This window comes from Schizosaccharomyces pombe, assembly GCF_000002945.2.
Source record: "Schizosaccharomyces pombe strain 972h- genome assembly, chromosome: I".
Classification (NCBI taxonomy): Eukaryota; Fungi; Ascomycota; class Schizosaccharomycetes; order Schizosaccharomycetales; family Schizosaccharomycetaceae; genus Schizosaccharomyces; species Schizosaccharomyces pombe.
In genome coordinates, this window is record NC_003424.3 from 5,036,944 (window position 1) to 5,052,447 (window position 15,504).

At 37.8% G+C, this 15,504-nt stretch overlaps 5 protein-coding genes, 10 long non-coding RNA genes and 1 other non-coding gene across 16 annotated transcripts; 10 read left to right on the forward strand and 6 right to left on the reverse strand.

Annotated features, from left to right (window-relative positions):
* Window positions 1–10: 10 nt before the first annotated feature.
* etp1 (monooxygenase-ferredoxin fusion protein) lies at window positions 11–2,209 on the reverse strand. The gene is made up of 2 exons (NM_001020265.4): window positions 549–2,209; window positions 11–503 (listed from the first exon to the last, which is right to left on the reverse strand). Exons 1-2 carry the CDS (start codon window positions 2,158–2,160, stop codon window positions 265–267), a joined length of 1,851 nt encoding a protein of 616 aa, NP_594836.2. The 5' UTR covers window positions 2,161–2,209; the 3' UTR covers window positions 11–264.
* On the forward strand, window positions 1,642–2,408 carry SPOM_SPNCRNA.4263. The gene has a single exon (NR_193624.1). It is a non-coding gene; the product is annotated as a non-coding RNA (long non-coding RNA).
* Window positions 2,409–2,602: 194 nt separating this feature from the next.
* set3 (putative histone H3 lysine methyltransferase Set3) lies at window positions 2,603–5,801 on the reverse strand. Its single transcript, NM_001020266.3, has one exon. It carries the CDS (start codon window positions 5,536–5,538, stop codon window positions 2,959–2,961), a length of 2,580 nt encoding a protein of 859 aa, NP_594837.1. The 5' UTR covers window positions 5,539–5,801; the 3' UTR covers window positions 2,603–2,958.
* On the forward strand, window positions 3,672–6,445 carry SPOM_SPNCRNA.4264. Its single transcript, NR_193625.1, has one exon. It is a non-coding gene; the product is annotated as a non-coding RNA (long non-coding RNA).
* Window positions 6,443–7,779, reverse strand: rlp24 (ribosome biogenesis protein rlp24). Its single transcript, NM_001020268.3, has 3 exons — window positions 7,725–7,779; window positions 7,536–7,674; window positions 6,443–7,288 (listed from the first exon to the last, which is right to left on the reverse strand). The coding sequence occupies exons 1-3, from the start codon at window positions 7,727–7,729 to the stop codon at window positions 6,854–6,856; spliced, it is 579 nt and encodes a 192-aa protein (NP_594839.1). The 5' UTR covers window positions 7,730–7,779; the 3' UTR covers window positions 6,443–6,853.
* Window positions 7,471–7,751, forward strand: SPOM_SPNCRNA.4265. Its single transcript, NR_193626.1, has one exon. It is a non-coding gene; the product is annotated as a non-coding RNA (long non-coding RNA).
* Window positions 7,780–8,188: 409 nt separating the features above from the next.
* SPOM_SPATRNAARG.03 lies at window positions 8,189–8,261 on the reverse strand. Its single transcript has one exon. It is a non-coding gene; the product is annotated as a tRNA-Arg (tRNA).
* A 411-nt stretch (window positions 8,262–8,672) lies between these two features.
* sck2 (serine/threonine protein kinase S6K family Sck2) lies at window positions 8,673–12,069 on the reverse strand. Its single transcript, NM_001020269.3, has one exon. The coding sequence runs from the start codon at window positions 11,572–11,574 to the stop codon at window positions 9,634–9,636; it is 1,941 nt and encodes a 646-aa protein (NP_594840.1). The 5' UTR covers window positions 11,575–12,069; the 3' UTR covers window positions 8,673–9,633.
* On the forward strand, window positions 8,851–9,368 carry SPOM_SPNCRNA.4266. The gene has a single exon (NR_193627.1). It is a non-coding gene; the product is annotated as a non-coding RNA (long non-coding RNA).
* On the forward strand, window positions 10,111–10,366 carry SPOM_SPNCRNA.4267. Its single transcript, NR_193628.1, has one exon. It is a non-coding gene; the product is annotated as a non-coding RNA (long non-coding RNA).
* Window positions 10,535–11,697, forward strand: SPOM_SPNCRNA.4268. Its single transcript, NR_193629.1, has one exon. It is a non-coding gene; the product is annotated as a non-coding RNA (long non-coding RNA).
* Window positions 12,070–12,211: 142 nt separating the features above from the next.
* Window positions 12,212–15,465, reverse strand: pik1 (Golgi-specific 1-phosphatidylinositol 4-kinase, type III-beta Pik1). Its single transcript, NM_001020271.3, has 4 exons — window positions 15,293–15,465; window positions 15,125–15,243; window positions 15,034–15,075; window positions 12,212–14,836 (listed from the first exon to the last, which is right to left on the reverse strand). The coding sequence occupies exons 1-4, from the start codon at window positions 15,314–15,316 to the stop codon at window positions 12,466–12,468; spliced, it is 2,556 nt and encodes an 851-aa protein (NP_594842.1). The 5' UTR covers window positions 15,317–15,465; the 3' UTR covers window positions 12,212–12,465.
* Window positions 12,311–12,945, forward strand: SPOM_SPNCRNA.4269. Its single transcript, NR_193630.1, has one exon. It is a non-coding gene; the product is annotated as a non-coding RNA (long non-coding RNA).
* Window positions 13,050–14,311, forward strand: SPOM_SPNCRNA.4270. Its single transcript, NR_193631.1, has one exon. It is a non-coding gene; the product is annotated as a non-coding RNA (long non-coding RNA).
* Window positions 14,597–14,882, forward strand: SPOM_SPNCRNA.4271. The gene has a single exon (NR_193632.1). It is a non-coding gene; the product is annotated as a non-coding RNA (long non-coding RNA).
* SPOM_SPNCRNA.4272 lies at window positions 15,081–15,308 on the forward strand. Its single transcript, NR_193633.1, has one exon. It is a non-coding gene; the product is annotated as a non-coding RNA (long non-coding RNA).
* Window positions 15,466–15,504: the final 39 nt, after the last annotated feature.

A 15,504-nucleotide genomic window follows, 5' to 3' on the forward strand; every position in this document is an offset into this window, starting at 1 on the left:
AAGTGTAAGATTTGAAAACAAAGGGTTAATTTATAATTAAAACAACTGTAGTCTGGATAAAGAAGGAATATAGTTAAAATGTAAAACCATGTGCCAGGTTGACTATTTAATTAGTTATGTGCATTTATTAGCTAGGCATGAACTTGATCCAAAAAAAAAAAATGAAAGTTGAGAATACGGATGAGATAGTATACTTTCGGAAGAAAATACTTTTATGGAATACTAGTACGAGACACTTGTCAAATTGTAAGCATGTTGACAAAATCAAGCTTTTGGTCTCTCCAATCGTATGTTTCTAGTCTGAGCAGGAATTCGTACACGGATGCCATCCAAATCTTTTCTTAAGAGTACTTGGCATCCCAATCTGCTTGTTTCCTCAAGACCAAATGCTAAATCAAGCATGTCTTCTTCATCTTCTTCCGGGGGATCCAAAAGTTCGTAATGCTCTGGATCTACGATAACATGGCAAGTCGAACATGCAACAGACCCTTCACAAGCGCCTTCTAAATCGATATTGTTAGCATGAGCGAGATCTAAAATACTATCACCTTCATTTCCCTCAATCATGATTTCACGTCCTTCAGGCGTGACGAAAAAAACTTTGATTCCAGTGCCCGGCAAAGGCTTTTTAATTTCGGAATGGAATGATGGGCGGAATGTATGGAATTGGCGTTGTTGAGTCAAAATGGAAGATGAAATGCTACTTTTGGGAGGAGAAGAGATTAATTTTGTCCATGAGCGGATGTTTTTTAAAGCGTATTCTGGATGCAAGCGCTGAGCAAGTGATAAGGCCGCGGTTAATGTAACAAGACTACCGGCTTGATGAAGGGCTGCCAAAGGTACAGGGACAACATAGATTAGAGTCATAATACCCAAAGTAGCTTGAGCAGTTACAACGCCTGTAACAACGTTAATGCTAGTTTTAATCTTCTTAGGCAAAATGTTTCTTTTAGCACGGGAAAAAATAAAAAGACCACATGCAGCAACAAAAGTAGTAATAGCTAAGATACGGTGTTCGAGTTGAACAAGACTTGGGTTGTCAATCATGTTTCTCCATATAAGATCGGACTTGTCGTCTTTCCTACAAAACCTTTGATCAAATAACTCGCTTTTAGATGGAGCAAGTCTTCCTTCGCCCATTTCCGGGAAAGTACAATAAATCATTCCGGCATCCAATCCAGCAACAAAGGCACCGGACAAAAGGGTGATCAGTACCAAGCCAACAAATGAGTTAACACTAGTACGAAATCCTTTCATTTTCTGAACTGAAGAAACCATTGAAGTCAATTGAGATGTGGAGCCACTCTTCATAGATTTCAAAAAGGCATGTCGTTGAAGGATTCCATGCCCAGTCCACACCAAGCCAATATAGAGAGCAACGGCAGCGGCTAAATGAGTAGCCAAGCGATAATGACTAACACGCGGATGAGAACCATCACTGAAGAGCTCTTCTGAAAGACCACTCTTGACCATCCACCAACCGATGACTCCTTGAAGTCCAACGAGTCCCGTAAGGCCGATTAGTCGCTTGCTTAGCCAAGGAGATGCCCTTTTAGTCACAATCATGTATATGGAAGGAAGAAGGATTGTCAAGCCGATTCCTCTACCGAGGACACGATGAAACCACTCCCAGAAAAATATGTTTTTAAACTCATCCACTGTCATATGGCTGTTCAGCTTCTCAAACTCTGGTGATTTTTTGTAAAGCTCAAATTCTTGGTTCCATTGTTCATCAGTAAGAGGAGGAATTACGCCAGTGATGGGCTTCCATTCAGTAATACTTAACCCGGATTCAGTTAGTCTAGTAATGCCACCTACAACAACAATTGCAAGAACAAGAGCAGAAGATCCAAGCAGCCAAAAGGCGACCTTTTTACTCGGAATTTTTTCGGTTTCCTGTAGGATGCCACCTGGTGTAGGAGCGACTGAGTTACTCAGCCGGCGAGCAAAAAACTTTTCAAATGAATTTTTATTAAACTTACAATCATTCAAAAATAAATTCTTAGTCCGTGACAAATTAATTTCATTTAAAACACTCGATCCAGAGAAGCTCCTGCTCATTCTCCAACTTGACCTTCCAAGGCAAGAAATGTCGCAGCCTTTCCGTAAGGGCTGAAGCAGGAACTGTCTCATCAGACCTGATGAACGTGAAATGTTCATTGGTAATTGTTTACTTTTGTTTGCGTTTCGCTTAAAAAAGTAGGTTCATGGAGAGAGAGGAATGGTACCTAACCTCCCGGTTCTATACCACAATAATCTAACGGCGCACTTTCAGAGTCGCTATAAGTAGACAAGCTATATTAACGTAGGCCGTTTGATATATACAAGATCTGAGTGGATCGTCGATGAATAGTTTAATTTGATGCGACAATTCGCTGAAATCTGCACGTAGCATATTTGAATCGATGTTTATATTTATGATACTTAATACTCAAAATGTACTAGCTTCATTTGCGTATCCAAAAAGTTATTTAATCTAGTACATGTCGCATACGGAAATAGCTGACATCTTAAATAGTTAGTTCTTATAATCTTACGAACCGAAACTTCTATATGACAAACATAAATCATTTAACTGCTATAAATTAATATTATTATATTGTACAATGTTCTAAACGTGCAAATTAGGAACAGAAAAATGCAACGACTGAGGGTTCGTTGCTCTGAATCAAAAGAAACTAAAAAAAAAAAAAGGAACTAGAGTTTTCGCCCAAACACTTAGTCATTAAATATTTACAAACGAAGAAGAAAAGAATGCAGAAGCAGGTGACAGTAAAATATGCTCCGAGTACCAATCATCATAATAAAAAAATGAAATGAAAATACATATGAAGGTAAAAAGATGCAGTCATCGTACCAACTTTAGAATCGTGAAAACTTGTTCGTATACCATATCCAATAAAAAAAATCATCCACACATTTATATGGTTTCAAGATTTACAACATCTTCTAGAATTTTTATCGCGTAAATGAAGGGTTAGAAACTGTAGCAGCAGGAACGGTGTGAGGCCTAGCTGTATCGCCATGTGCTTGATTATCCTTCGACTGTTGATGCAGAATGTTTTGTTGACGTCGTTGTCGATACTCAGAAAGAGATAGCTTCTTCGGTGCTGAGGTAGGAAGAGCAGAGGCTGAAGTGTTACTAGGCTTGACTACACTTCCTTGGACCAGATTCGAATTGGGCTTGTTTTCGCTTCTTGAAGTATTTAACGCATTCGAGATATCATCACCGTTGTTGGCTTTGTGGTCCAAAATGTTTGGATTGTTCGTAGGAAATTGGTTGTTTACCAAAGCATGGCGACTCGTTATAACTGGTGCTGGAGCTGTCGGCAAAGGAGGCGTAGTTACAGGAGATTTATCAAACGAAAACCCGACAGGACTAACCGAAGGTGAATGGGATCGAGTGCCATTCTGTCTAGAAAAGTTAACGTCAGAAGACCTTTGAGTGTCGTGAACATGCGATTTATCTTTTACAGTCCTTAACGTATTAAAAAACATGGACCCACTCTTTTCTTTACTCGACGGCTCGAGTTTCAATTTTGAATCTGAATTTCTATGGAAAGAAGGATGGACCTTATGTGGTCTGTCACCTTTAGTCTTAAAGGCTTCCGGCTTCCTTTCGATAGATAGCGATCTTTTATTATAATCAGGTTTGCCATGAAAATCATTTGCAATGCTACGGCGTCTTTTAACTGACGGCAAATGATCAACAGAACCATGCTTTTTGTGGACTGTCGTAATAGTTCCTAATCCTCTTTTGCAAGGAGAAGTTTTGTCCAGCATATCTGGGCTTGTTCGAGGATGTTGTAATGGTGAGGCTGATCGCCTACTTAGTGATTCTCCAACATTAAAAGATGGAGGAGTTGTAGGGGTTATCGAGGATTCTTCAGGTTCCTTTGCTTTTTTCAATGGACCATCGGATTGTAATGCAGCATCGGGTGAAATGGGCGATAAGACGTCTGCAATGCCCACCTTAGAATCAGTGTGTAAATCAGCAATATCAGTTTTCTTGTCCCTATTAGAGGAATCTTCCTCAACAGAGGGTAGTGGAGATTGTAAATCTTTAGTTGGTTTTTTCTCCTTCACAGATGGCTGTAACTTCGGCTCCATGACTACATCGATTCCTACACTTTCTGTGGGTAATGACTTAACAGCAGGCCATTTTTGCAAAATACTAAGACGGTACTTATCTAACCAAAACTCTTTCAAGGATTTGGCATAGACCGATGTGGGGTTTGAAGGTTGCGGTAATGATTCAGCAGGGCTAGGGGTAGAAGGGGTTGAGGAAGGTGTCAGAGACAAACGGTCTTTTGCTACACTGACACGGTTTGCAGTAGAAGCGCGGCGGGCCGCTTTAATATATTTAGTAACTCTGGAAAAAACACAGTTTTTCTTATCCTGTGAGGCACATTCGTTAAACGACAGGAAGGTAGAAAGCACTTCTGAAAGTAATTCCAACTCTTCCATATTGAAGGAGGGTCGCGACATACCAGGCGCAAACTGGCGAAATGGATGGGAAATATCGAGAGTCCAATCCCCAATAATCTCTGTTTCCGGAGCTATGTGAGTAGTTGAATAGAGGATAAATCGAGGAACACTGTTAGACCCATTCATGTAAACACTTGAAACGACGGAGTTTGACTGACAACCTTTACGCGCAAACCTCGCTTTTGAACCAGCAACCCGTGAGTCAACAACAAGCTGAGAATTTGAGTCAAAAAAGACATGTGGCTTAGGAGCCCCCAAAATATTGTACTGGTTTTTGGGATCACTTTTGTATTCATTCTGCGTACAAACCCTTCCTTTCACCTCCATAATGGGTGTATTTGGAGGAATTTCGCAAGTTGACACCAAACCAAAGCGACTACAACAAAACTTTGAAGATGATATAGGTACGACTTGGCATCCATCCATTAAAACTTCGGATTCATCTAAATTCTTTAAATCCAAATTCTTAGAATACTCAAGCGCAGATGCAGAAAAGGTGTTTGATTCCAAAGGGACGTATTCCAAGTGAAACGAATACACATATTCGTTAGAAGCCTCGGTGATTGGAGCCTCTGGTGGGTTGTTAAGGTGGTTGGATCTTCGTCTGCGATTCTGAGAATGTGGAGCATGAGCATTGGGCAATGTTGCACCAGTCACACTGTTACGATAAGACCCCGAGTTCGAAGAGTTGGTAGACTGTGAAAATAAAGCGCCATTAGCGCCTGTGTTATTGCCTTGTCTCGGTGACGCAGAGTGTGTAGGACTAGCACCATTTTTGCCAAAACTAGTTCTTCTCTTGTTGTTGGAAGAACGGGATCGCGATAATATCCTAGACTGCTCTTCTTCGCGCTGTAACCTAGCTAGTTGAATTTTATGCGCCTTGTCGGCATCGATAGGACGAGGTTGGCATTGTTCACAAAAATATTTTTCAGGAACATTATTTGCATCTATGTTTACACAAACGGCGTGTTGCCATACCTCGCAACTTTCGCATTGGATGGTGAATCCGTCATCATCCTCGAATGGACAAACGCATCGTATTTTCCACATGCTAACTTAACCAAAGAGAAAACGATCAACTTATAACAAAGTAAAGAAGTATTTCATAAACGCTAATTTCTGTACAGGAGCAATTTAACCTTGGAAATTACTGCTTTCTTATGAAAGCAAAGATTTTAGCCCCAACTATACCAATGGCTATCTCGATTATCTGAACTCTCCTAAAACTAGGAATCTAGTATATAAATACTCGAAAAACCATGTAAGTTGAACAAATACTCTGTTTTCAATTTGCATACGCGATTTTGGTAGTTGATACGACGTCGCGATTATTCCGCTCTTCAACATTTCCATCCACCGAGTGTAAACACACGTCCCATAAACCACGTTTCCGCAGTCTAACGTCTCCTCGGTAAAAACAAAGAGAAGAAGATGTTGAAGAATAGTTCATTTCTCTATGAAACTTCTCATTTTACATATTTTAGAAGGTAATAAAACTGTCAAGGAGTTTTTAATGAGTCTTGCTAAGAAACCATTTTGAAAAAAAAAAATCATCTACTAAGACAATGAGTTGAGATAAACGGCAGGTGCAATGTGTCAGTAGTTAGCTAATGTATGGTGTTAGTGAGTGTGCGCAAGCAATCGAAAACGTCAATAACGGACTCGCAACTCTAAAGAATTAACAACCTTTAGCATTGGACTGTAGGGTTTAAACAGCTTTACAAGGAGAGGGATCTGTTTTCATGAGTTCCACAGTGATATGAGACTTGAATAGGCTTGTCAACTATAGAGAAATGTATATGCAAGGAAACCAGCATAAATGACAAAGTCTTTACTGTTTTATGACTTACTAAATATACCTCATGGAGAATTGAATCCAAATAATGAAGCAATGTTCTATCGTTCTAGTAGAATTTTACATTTCGAAGAGGCATTTGTGATAAACGAAACTAATAATATAAACCAATTTATTCCTAAACAACCATTTTTCAAACTGTTAGACTGTTGTATCTTGTACAAGCTCCAAACTGAAGATAGGTTCGTTTACAAGTATGTATACACGAAAATCCATTATTAACCATATTAATCTGCACGTAGCATGCAAGTCCAAAGAAGTAACCAAACGAGAAGAGAAGCCGAAACCAAATGCCAACTTTAGATATGCAAGATAAATTTTAAAAAACACGTTTTCGAAGTGTCTAAAGAGTTCGAAAGTGTAAGAAAACCACTCCCCAAAAATGTCTTCTCTTCTACTATTTTGTAAATTTGAAAGGAATAAAACAATAAAATAAAATAAAATAAAAGAACGAAGCGGGACGCAACCAACGGAAGATCGAGAGTTACATTTTTGTAGGAAGAAGAGTGTTTAGTCCATTTGCATGGCTGAAGATGAGTTTCGAGATTTCTTGTTTTTGCGTTTTTTGGCGAGGACGGGAATCTTGACAGGTTCTGCAACTTCTTCTTCCATGGTATACTCCTCGTCGGAAACAATTTGGGGTTCTTGTACCTCAGCAGTTTCAACCTCACCTTCGGGTTCGGTAAATTGAGGAACATTTTGAGCAATGAGTTTTTGAGCTTCTTGAAGCTCTTGGGCACGTTTGCCAGCCAATCTCTTTTTGTAAAACAGACGCTCTCTCTTGGCATGAACTTGGCTAACCCGTTTCATGGCATTCAAAGTAGTTGCAATGACATTACGGTCGTAACGAACAGGAACATTTCTACGAGCTGCGGTAACTGCGAGAGCTGTGTCATAAACCATTTCCTTTCCATGTGCCTTACGGTACGCTTTGGTCCAAGCAACCTAGACATTGAAGTTAGTATACATACATATAGGTGGAAGCAAAACATTTAAAAAAACAATAGAAAACTTTCTTCGTTCATGGGCATATAAAGGAAAAAGTACACCATTTAAGGTAGAATTTGAAGAAGAAAAGTATCATTTCAAAACAAGGCAACAGAAAAAAATTTTTCCTCTTTCAAAATCAATCATCTTCCTCAACCAAGTCTGTATAACGTTTTTGCATTCCTTTATTATAAAAAAAACATACCTTACGAGGATTGCGCTTCATTTTGAAGTTCTTATGGCACTTGCTGCGACAGAAACGAAAGACCTTGGAGTCATTTCTAACAAACATTATTCCATGTCCTGGGTAAACAGGACCCGAGCAGAAATAGCAAGTATGTACCCTAAATTTCCGTTAGTAATAAATACTTTGAAGGCATTTAGCTCTACAAACCTCATATTCCCCCTAAATTCTTTCCCGTCCTTGTATGTTCAAGTTGGCTAAGAGCAGGTAAAAATTCGCGCTCCCTACAACGCACATATTTGAGATGCGAGCTTCTACTTAAGCTGCGTTTTGCGAATTCCAAATATGCCTTATCTAATTTATGATATATCGTTAGGTTGCGTTATTTAATGAAATACCATCTCGGTGAAGTTTCGAGTGAATGGTCTCGGACGCAATCTTAGGAACCTATTAATAATAAATTTTATCTTCAATTTTTGTTAACTCATATCGCTTCTTTATCAAAGGCGTGTCTACGCCAAAAAAAATAAATACATAATATTACCGAGGTTAATTGCTTTTAAAAACACAATCCCTCTATGCATATGCAGTTTACTGGATTGCAATAGGATACATAGACGCACGATCTTAAAAGGTATTTTACAGTATTCACGATATTTGAGCTTTTGAAAAAACGATCCCGCCAGGAGTCGAACCTGGAATCTCTTGATCCGTAGTCAAGCGCCTTAACCATTGGGCCACGAGACCTTGTTATCATTACAAATAAAATATACTATTTATTATACAAGTGTGTTTTACTTAGTCAAATTGAATAAGTCTAGTATTACAAAACAAGAAGAGTCTTTAGTTTTCAAGTGATTTTTGAGAAAATGTAATTGTTTTTTTTTTTTTCCTTTTTTTATTAAATTTTATCTATTTTTCGTACTTACCGATATTTTTTACTTCGTTTTAAATTTTTTAGTTTAGTTATTTACCTTTTCTCCATCAAGACCATACATGATAACAATATTATGTGTACCATAAGTTAAAGAATATTTATTATAATTACTTTTTTTAATAAAATGAATGTACAGGTTATTTTTTTACATATTTAGTTTTTATAAACATTATATCGAATATTTGTGGCAAAGACCCACAAGACAAATGAATGAAGAGAATCACAAGTAAAATAAAAATCGATAAACTGGTTTCCAAAACCATAGTTAAAAAATTTTTATGTCATTATCGTTATATCTAAAACAAATTATCGTATACGACAGTATCCAAATACATCTTCATCTGAAGATCTATTACAAAACGACCCTCAAGGAGGGCATCAATAATACTGCTATTGTACTTTGTCTTTTCTTTTTTTTAAATTCCTTTGCGTTTAAAAGAATATGTCTTTAACTAGATTCTAACATACACCATTATACATTCGTAAAACTGAACTTCAACCTAACTGAATAAACGTCTATCCAGCAAAAGAGAAAAATAAAAAAAAAATAAGGAGAGGAACAAAATCGAAGACATTACAATTGGAGATAGAATAGCCTTAAGCAAGATGACAATTACTTAGTAAAGCAAAATACCTTACTACTAATGTCAGCCAATTCAACGAATTTTGGAATTGTGTAATTACCACTGTACACAATTAAGTCATAGTTCGGAACCAAAAAAACTAAGCACAATTTGTTCCAAAATTAGTTGATTCAACGCCATACAAGCCCAACATTACACCAAAAAAGCCTGGTGAACGTAGATTAAAATATAGAAATAATAGATCCTTTGATCATTAAGTATTCCCTTAATATGCACCGAAAAAAAATGAACTTCACCCGAACCTGCTTCCACATAAACAGGCATCTTAATAACAATCCTAAAAAATCATTCTTAGAAGGGAAATAAAAAAAAATTAAAACGATACGCTTCAATGATTAAGCGCTGATTAAATTAAAACATTATTTACCTGTCCTTCAAAATACATGTTGAAATTTTGCTGGACAACTAGTAAATAAGAAAATAGTACAACGATTGAAAGCGTGTACAAAAAGATACTCTCGGGTTCAGGGATCCAGCCTAGAAAAAATATGGGCATAAGATTCTCAATGCAGTGATACATTCGTGGAGACCAAACGTATTATGGATCTATTTGTCCCATAAATACCTCATCGTTCGCACGATTTAAGTCCATATCGGAATTGTCCTTAGAATAATCATCTTGACTGGAAATACTAGAAGCAGAATCATTTGAGTTGTGGTATCCGAATGCTTCATCCATAGCACTTGCGTCAATATAGGTAAAACCCTTAAACCCATTTTGGACAGTTGATGATAAAGGTGCAGAGGTCGACATTTCATCTGTGCTACTAAAGTCTCTATCGATTGCTTTATTTGTAAACTCGACATCAAAATTAGAAACATCTATTTCACCTTCCACTATTGGTTTAAATGGTGGACTAATTTCTTTCGCAGCGAGTTTCTTCCAATCAATTCCATCAAAAAATGGATGCTTCATTACCTCTTCAACATCCCCATGTGCACCAAGCCTATGCTTTGGATTACGATTCAATAATAGCTTAATCAAATCTCTGGCTTCTACAGATAGCAACCCTCTAGGAAAACGGACTTTACCAAACACGATATTCTTGTAAAGTTGTTGTGTGTTATCAGCGTAGAAAGGGCTCCAGCCACATGTCATCTCGTACAAAAGTACCCCTAAAGACCAGAAGTCAACCATCATATCATACCCTGCTTCGTCTAAAATAACCTCAGGAGCTAGATAATCCGTGGTACCGCAAAACGTACGTGTAGTAGTCCCCACTGAAAGATTGGCCTTTGACAAACCGAAATCACATAAGGCAATATGTCCTTGAACGTCCAAAAGAATGTTTTCAGGTTTCAAATCCCGATATACAATTCCTCGTTTATGCAACGCTTGCAAAGCAAGCAACAATTCGGCAATATAGAATTTTGCCCTTTCTTCTGGAAATCGTACCGATTTTTGAAGGTGCCAAAATAATTCGCCTCCAGCCATATAATCTGTCACCAAATATAAATCTTTGGGGGTCTGAAAAGAGAAACGTAAAGCAACGATGAAGGGCGAATCAGCTGCAGAAGTTTGGACGAGAATGTCTCTTTCCCCAACAGTGTGTGCAACTTCTTTGCGACGGACTATTACTTTTTTGGAAAGTACTTTCATTGCGTATACGCGCTCGGTGTCTTTTTTACGAACAAGATAGACTTGACCAAATGTACCTTTTCCAATTAATTTCAACGGAACGAAGTCATCAGGGCCGTAGGAGTGTTGACTGAGAGGCTGGAAAACAGTATTGAGAGAAAGACGAAGATCAACCATACGGTTGTATGCGGGAGAAACTTCAACGCTGTTGCAAAACTGTTCAAATTGACCATAATTATAAGACGGGTGAATGTAAGTTCTCCCAACAAATTCATTATTATTACCATGGTCATAAATATTAACATCGATGGGGACCGGTTTAGCAACATCAAATACAACATAAGATGGAGTTAAGGGATTTGGAATTGAAGACGTACGTTGAATTGCAGGAGTAGGAATGGGATGAGAGCTCATCATAGATGAACTCCTACTCACATTAGCAGAATCCCGACTAGATGTGCCTATATCACGGCCAGGTGATTCCCATTTCAATGGAGGTGAAACAAACTCCGTCGTACCAAATTGAACAACAACAAACAACTGATTAAGTCTTGAGCATTCCATGGCTAATGCTGCATCAGTATGAGGTCCTCCCAAAACTAATGAACCTATTTGAAGTTTCAAATAGCCTGAAGGTTCATGGTCAACTTCAGGTAATATATCATTACTATTTCTGTTACCAACCGTAGACTGGTCACTGGCGAATTCTTCCATGGGATGGTCTATCGAGGAAGGACCTAAATTTGAAACTGAAGGAAGTGAACCACCTTCACCTTCCTCAACTGGTTGATTGGTTTGGATGCTTGCCAAAGGACTTCGGGGAAGTGACCCTTTAGCAGAATTGGTGGAAACCGATTTTTTAGACAGCCCGAACCAATTTTTTGCCCACTTATTCATCATTTTATAATCACTCAAAAAACCAATTTATGTACGATTATTGTAAAAGAAAATACGAACACAAAATGTCACTGTTGGATTAATTGCTTGTAGATGCAAAAAGGGATTTTCTTTCTTTCAAGCAAGAAGAGGTATGAAAATGAATTCAAAAGGTACTTGTTTGACTGATATAATCACGACTTAATACCTGCATAAAATTTAATGATGTAAAGTCTCAAGTAATAATTCACCTCAGTTGGATATAATCCTGATAAGAAAAACTATTAATCAACACTAAAATTTTCCTACCAAATTTCTTTGTTATATCACGAATACTGTAATCAATATGAAGATACCCCATTAACCAATGTCAACTACAATATTGTGCAAAGAAACAACCCCTAGTAGAAGAAGGAACAAAGGATTATAACACAAAATTATAAATGAAAAGAAAAAAATTCCAAGTTCTAATATACAATTACTGTTTGCGCCTAATTTTTCAATTTGATGGTAAAGGGTAAATTGAAGTGGGTTGCAGTACCTAATCTTACTTTAAAATTTGGTATGTCAATATACGGAAGTGCGAAAGGATTCTTTAACCCGGATTTAACTACGCCAAATTGTTTGCTAACTTAGAAATGCAGTTAATTTAGACAGTATGCTTTAATAGTATATTATAATTGCAAGGGTTTCTAGTGGGTATGATAAATCATATAGATCACATAAAATATTTTTAATGCATTAATATAGCTAATCTAGCTAACAAAAAAATTACCAAATTTACGAACCATGGTGAATGTGGTGATTTTAATACAATATTGAAAGTTAAAAAAGCCAACCAGCAGTATGGTTCAAGTGTGGAAGCTCCGTAGCTGTATTCGAAAAAAATGAAAAGAGAAAACGAATAGCCACTTACTAGTAAATTCCGTTCGTAATATTTTGAAACAGATCATAAAGTCTCGTCCAAACACTACAATTTGCCTTTTGAATCAACAAATCCACAAAGTCATCACATTCTTTGTCACCAAGCTGTAGTTGAAAACGTTGCAAAAGTTGTGCACTTGTGTTTTCACCAGCACGAAAGCAAGGCATTGTGGAATTATTTTGCATAACTTCAACAAGCAAAATGATCTGATCAGCGTTTTTTCGAACAGATTTAAACGCAGCTTTCATCAAGGAACGATATTCATCAAACCGGTCGTCAAGGATTTCTAAATAATCCGCCGTAAGCTTAAATGGAGCGCTTTCAAAGCCAACATTCCCCGGTGTATTCGTAAGTAAAAAGCCAAAATCAATATGTATAATATGACCTTCACTATCAATAAGAACGTTACCATTATGTCTATCCTTTAACTGTAGTAAGTATGATATAATGCTATATGCCACTAATGATTGAAGGAAATTTGTCTGTGCCTGTCGATACCGGCTGCTGTTGGGATCACCAAACTGCTTTATAAAATAATCCTTCAATGTAACAACATTTTTACCAGCAATTTTTCCTTGGGCTAGTTCAGCTTCCCGAAGCTGTTTCGTCAAATTCTTTTTAATAGAGTGAACACTAATGGCATTTGTAATCGTTTCTATTAAGCCACTATTGTCGCCGGTCACTAAAATTTTCATCCTTCGAACCCAAACCTTTTCTTTACACTCTAGCCAAACACGCTGAAACGCGTATATAAGTTGACAGGCAAATGTCTCTTGCCGGAGATCCGCACCCGTTTTAACAATCACACTGACCAAATCCCAATTGGGATAATGACCATAAGGAGAAGACTTTCTTATCCTTTCCTTCTTGGCATACCAATCTTCTTGGAATGTAGCGGCACTGGGATCATCTCTATCACCTTTCCGTTCTGCCTTTTGAGTTTCTTTGCCAAATCGCAGATCTTCTGCGCATGATATGTCGACTGAAACAGGATAAATGGATGGTTCATTAAGGCGCTCTTCTTCGAGTCTTTGCATGTCAAGAATAATGCTATTTTTTATTCGTTCAGTCTCAGCTTTGGGACGTCTGCTACCTTCAGCATCAAGCTGACTTAGCATAGTTGCCGCAGCTCGCATTCTCGCTGTTATTTCTGAAGCATAGATTTTACTTCTTTTTAAGGCGCCATTTCCATCAGAATCAGAGTGGCGCCCAGATAACAGGACGACATCGGTATCTCTATGAGAGGACGGTACCTGCAAAGATACATTACCAAACGAAGAGAATGACTTACTCAAAGAAAGAGTGTCCGGTACCAACCCTTTTATCAGAGGAGACATACTTAAATCCCCTCCCTCACTTTCCGACTCTGAAATATCATTGTCGGTACTGTCTTGAAGGTTCGTATAAGGATCGACATCTGTGAGGTCAAACCACCTTTTTCTTTGGTTTTTATGAGAGACAATCTTTTGCACCTTAGCCTTATTTTTCTTCGATTGTGGCTCGAAGCTGAGTTCACCAGATAGGACCTCAACCATAATAAGATAAGGTACTCGTTCGGCAGAATTGAGTATGGTAGCCTCTTTAGGATCAATGCGAACGATTTTATGACTCACTTCTTTATGATATGATCGTAAAAGCGGTATGTTCACATCGGCTGGAAGGTTGTTATTTAAAAGAGCAAGTTCGGCGCGTAATGAAGAAAGGCGAGCTTGTCTAGGTACAATGATGAGACGGATAGATATATCTTGTAAAGCAAAAAGAAATTGAATTTCTTGTTGAAAATAATTAGAGCGTAGAACACGACGCTGTTCGTCAATAGATAATGTAGCTGATGATTGATATGAATGGGTGCGGGTTAGTTCTGGAGCTTTTAGTCTAAGGGATACTTCGGAATGTTGCTCGACAATAGAGTTGTTCAAAGACGAACGTAATACGTCCAGAGAATATCGAGGTTCGGTGGAAAGACGGCGTAAAACATCAACATCTGATTCATCTGGATCTTGCCTAGGGGCTTTACGGCCTTGAGCAATTGCAATGGGGCCAGCTTTTTTTAGTAGTTCAGGCACACAAACACCACCTAGCATGATGCCTGAAAGGATTAGGGCAGGGGTTACATTTTCGGAGATTTTTTGTTGGGACTGTATTAACGATGATGATGACATGAAAACCAAAATCTGAATACGATTGTAAAGTCGTTTACATATTTTAAAACAAGAAGAATGCGGCTGTAAACCTAGATCCACCATATGGGCTTGCAAATACCAAAATGTAATGAGTGCGCATTGTGTATTTTGTTCACATTGAGAAATGATAAATTCTTCTAAAGCAACGCTTTCAGAATCTTTGTTAAGGACGAGATGACTACAGTATGATATTAGAGATGCACGAACACAACGGAATAAACGTTTGAAGGAAAGAAAATCAAAAGGTAAGAGAGTCATTAAATTATGAAATAGGCATATGAGTCATATACTCGGCTTTCACTGACTTATGAGCTCGACTTTTTGGTACTTTCCTTCCCCCCAAAAATTTTTCTTTATTTATCGAAATAAACGTACATTAATTGAGGAATAAAAAATTCTATCTCTTCATAAGGAAATCTAATATGTGTTAGACATAAAAAACAAAGAAATGATACGGTAGACATACGTTGCTAGTTTTTCGCAAAGAAAGTGATGAATGCCAATATTGTTAGGATAGCGTGAAAGATATGCAACACAAAGTTGACTCGTGAAATGGGCAGACTCAAAGAATCTTAAAAGTAACTCCTAGAAATAGCGTTAATTACGCAGCTAACACAACGATCAAAAGTCATACATTTCCCGAATTCGAAGATGGCATGTTTAACCTTGAAGCTGCATAAACATCGTCATATATTAAGTCGATGTTGATGCTAATTAAAATTAAATAATATATGCCATGTAAGGCTTAAAAAATGCGATTTTTCGTTCACTTAGCCTTCACCGTAGTATGAATGGGGAAAGTAGCGTAGGCCAAGTATCCACTAAAAGGGGAGGGTAGGTCATCAT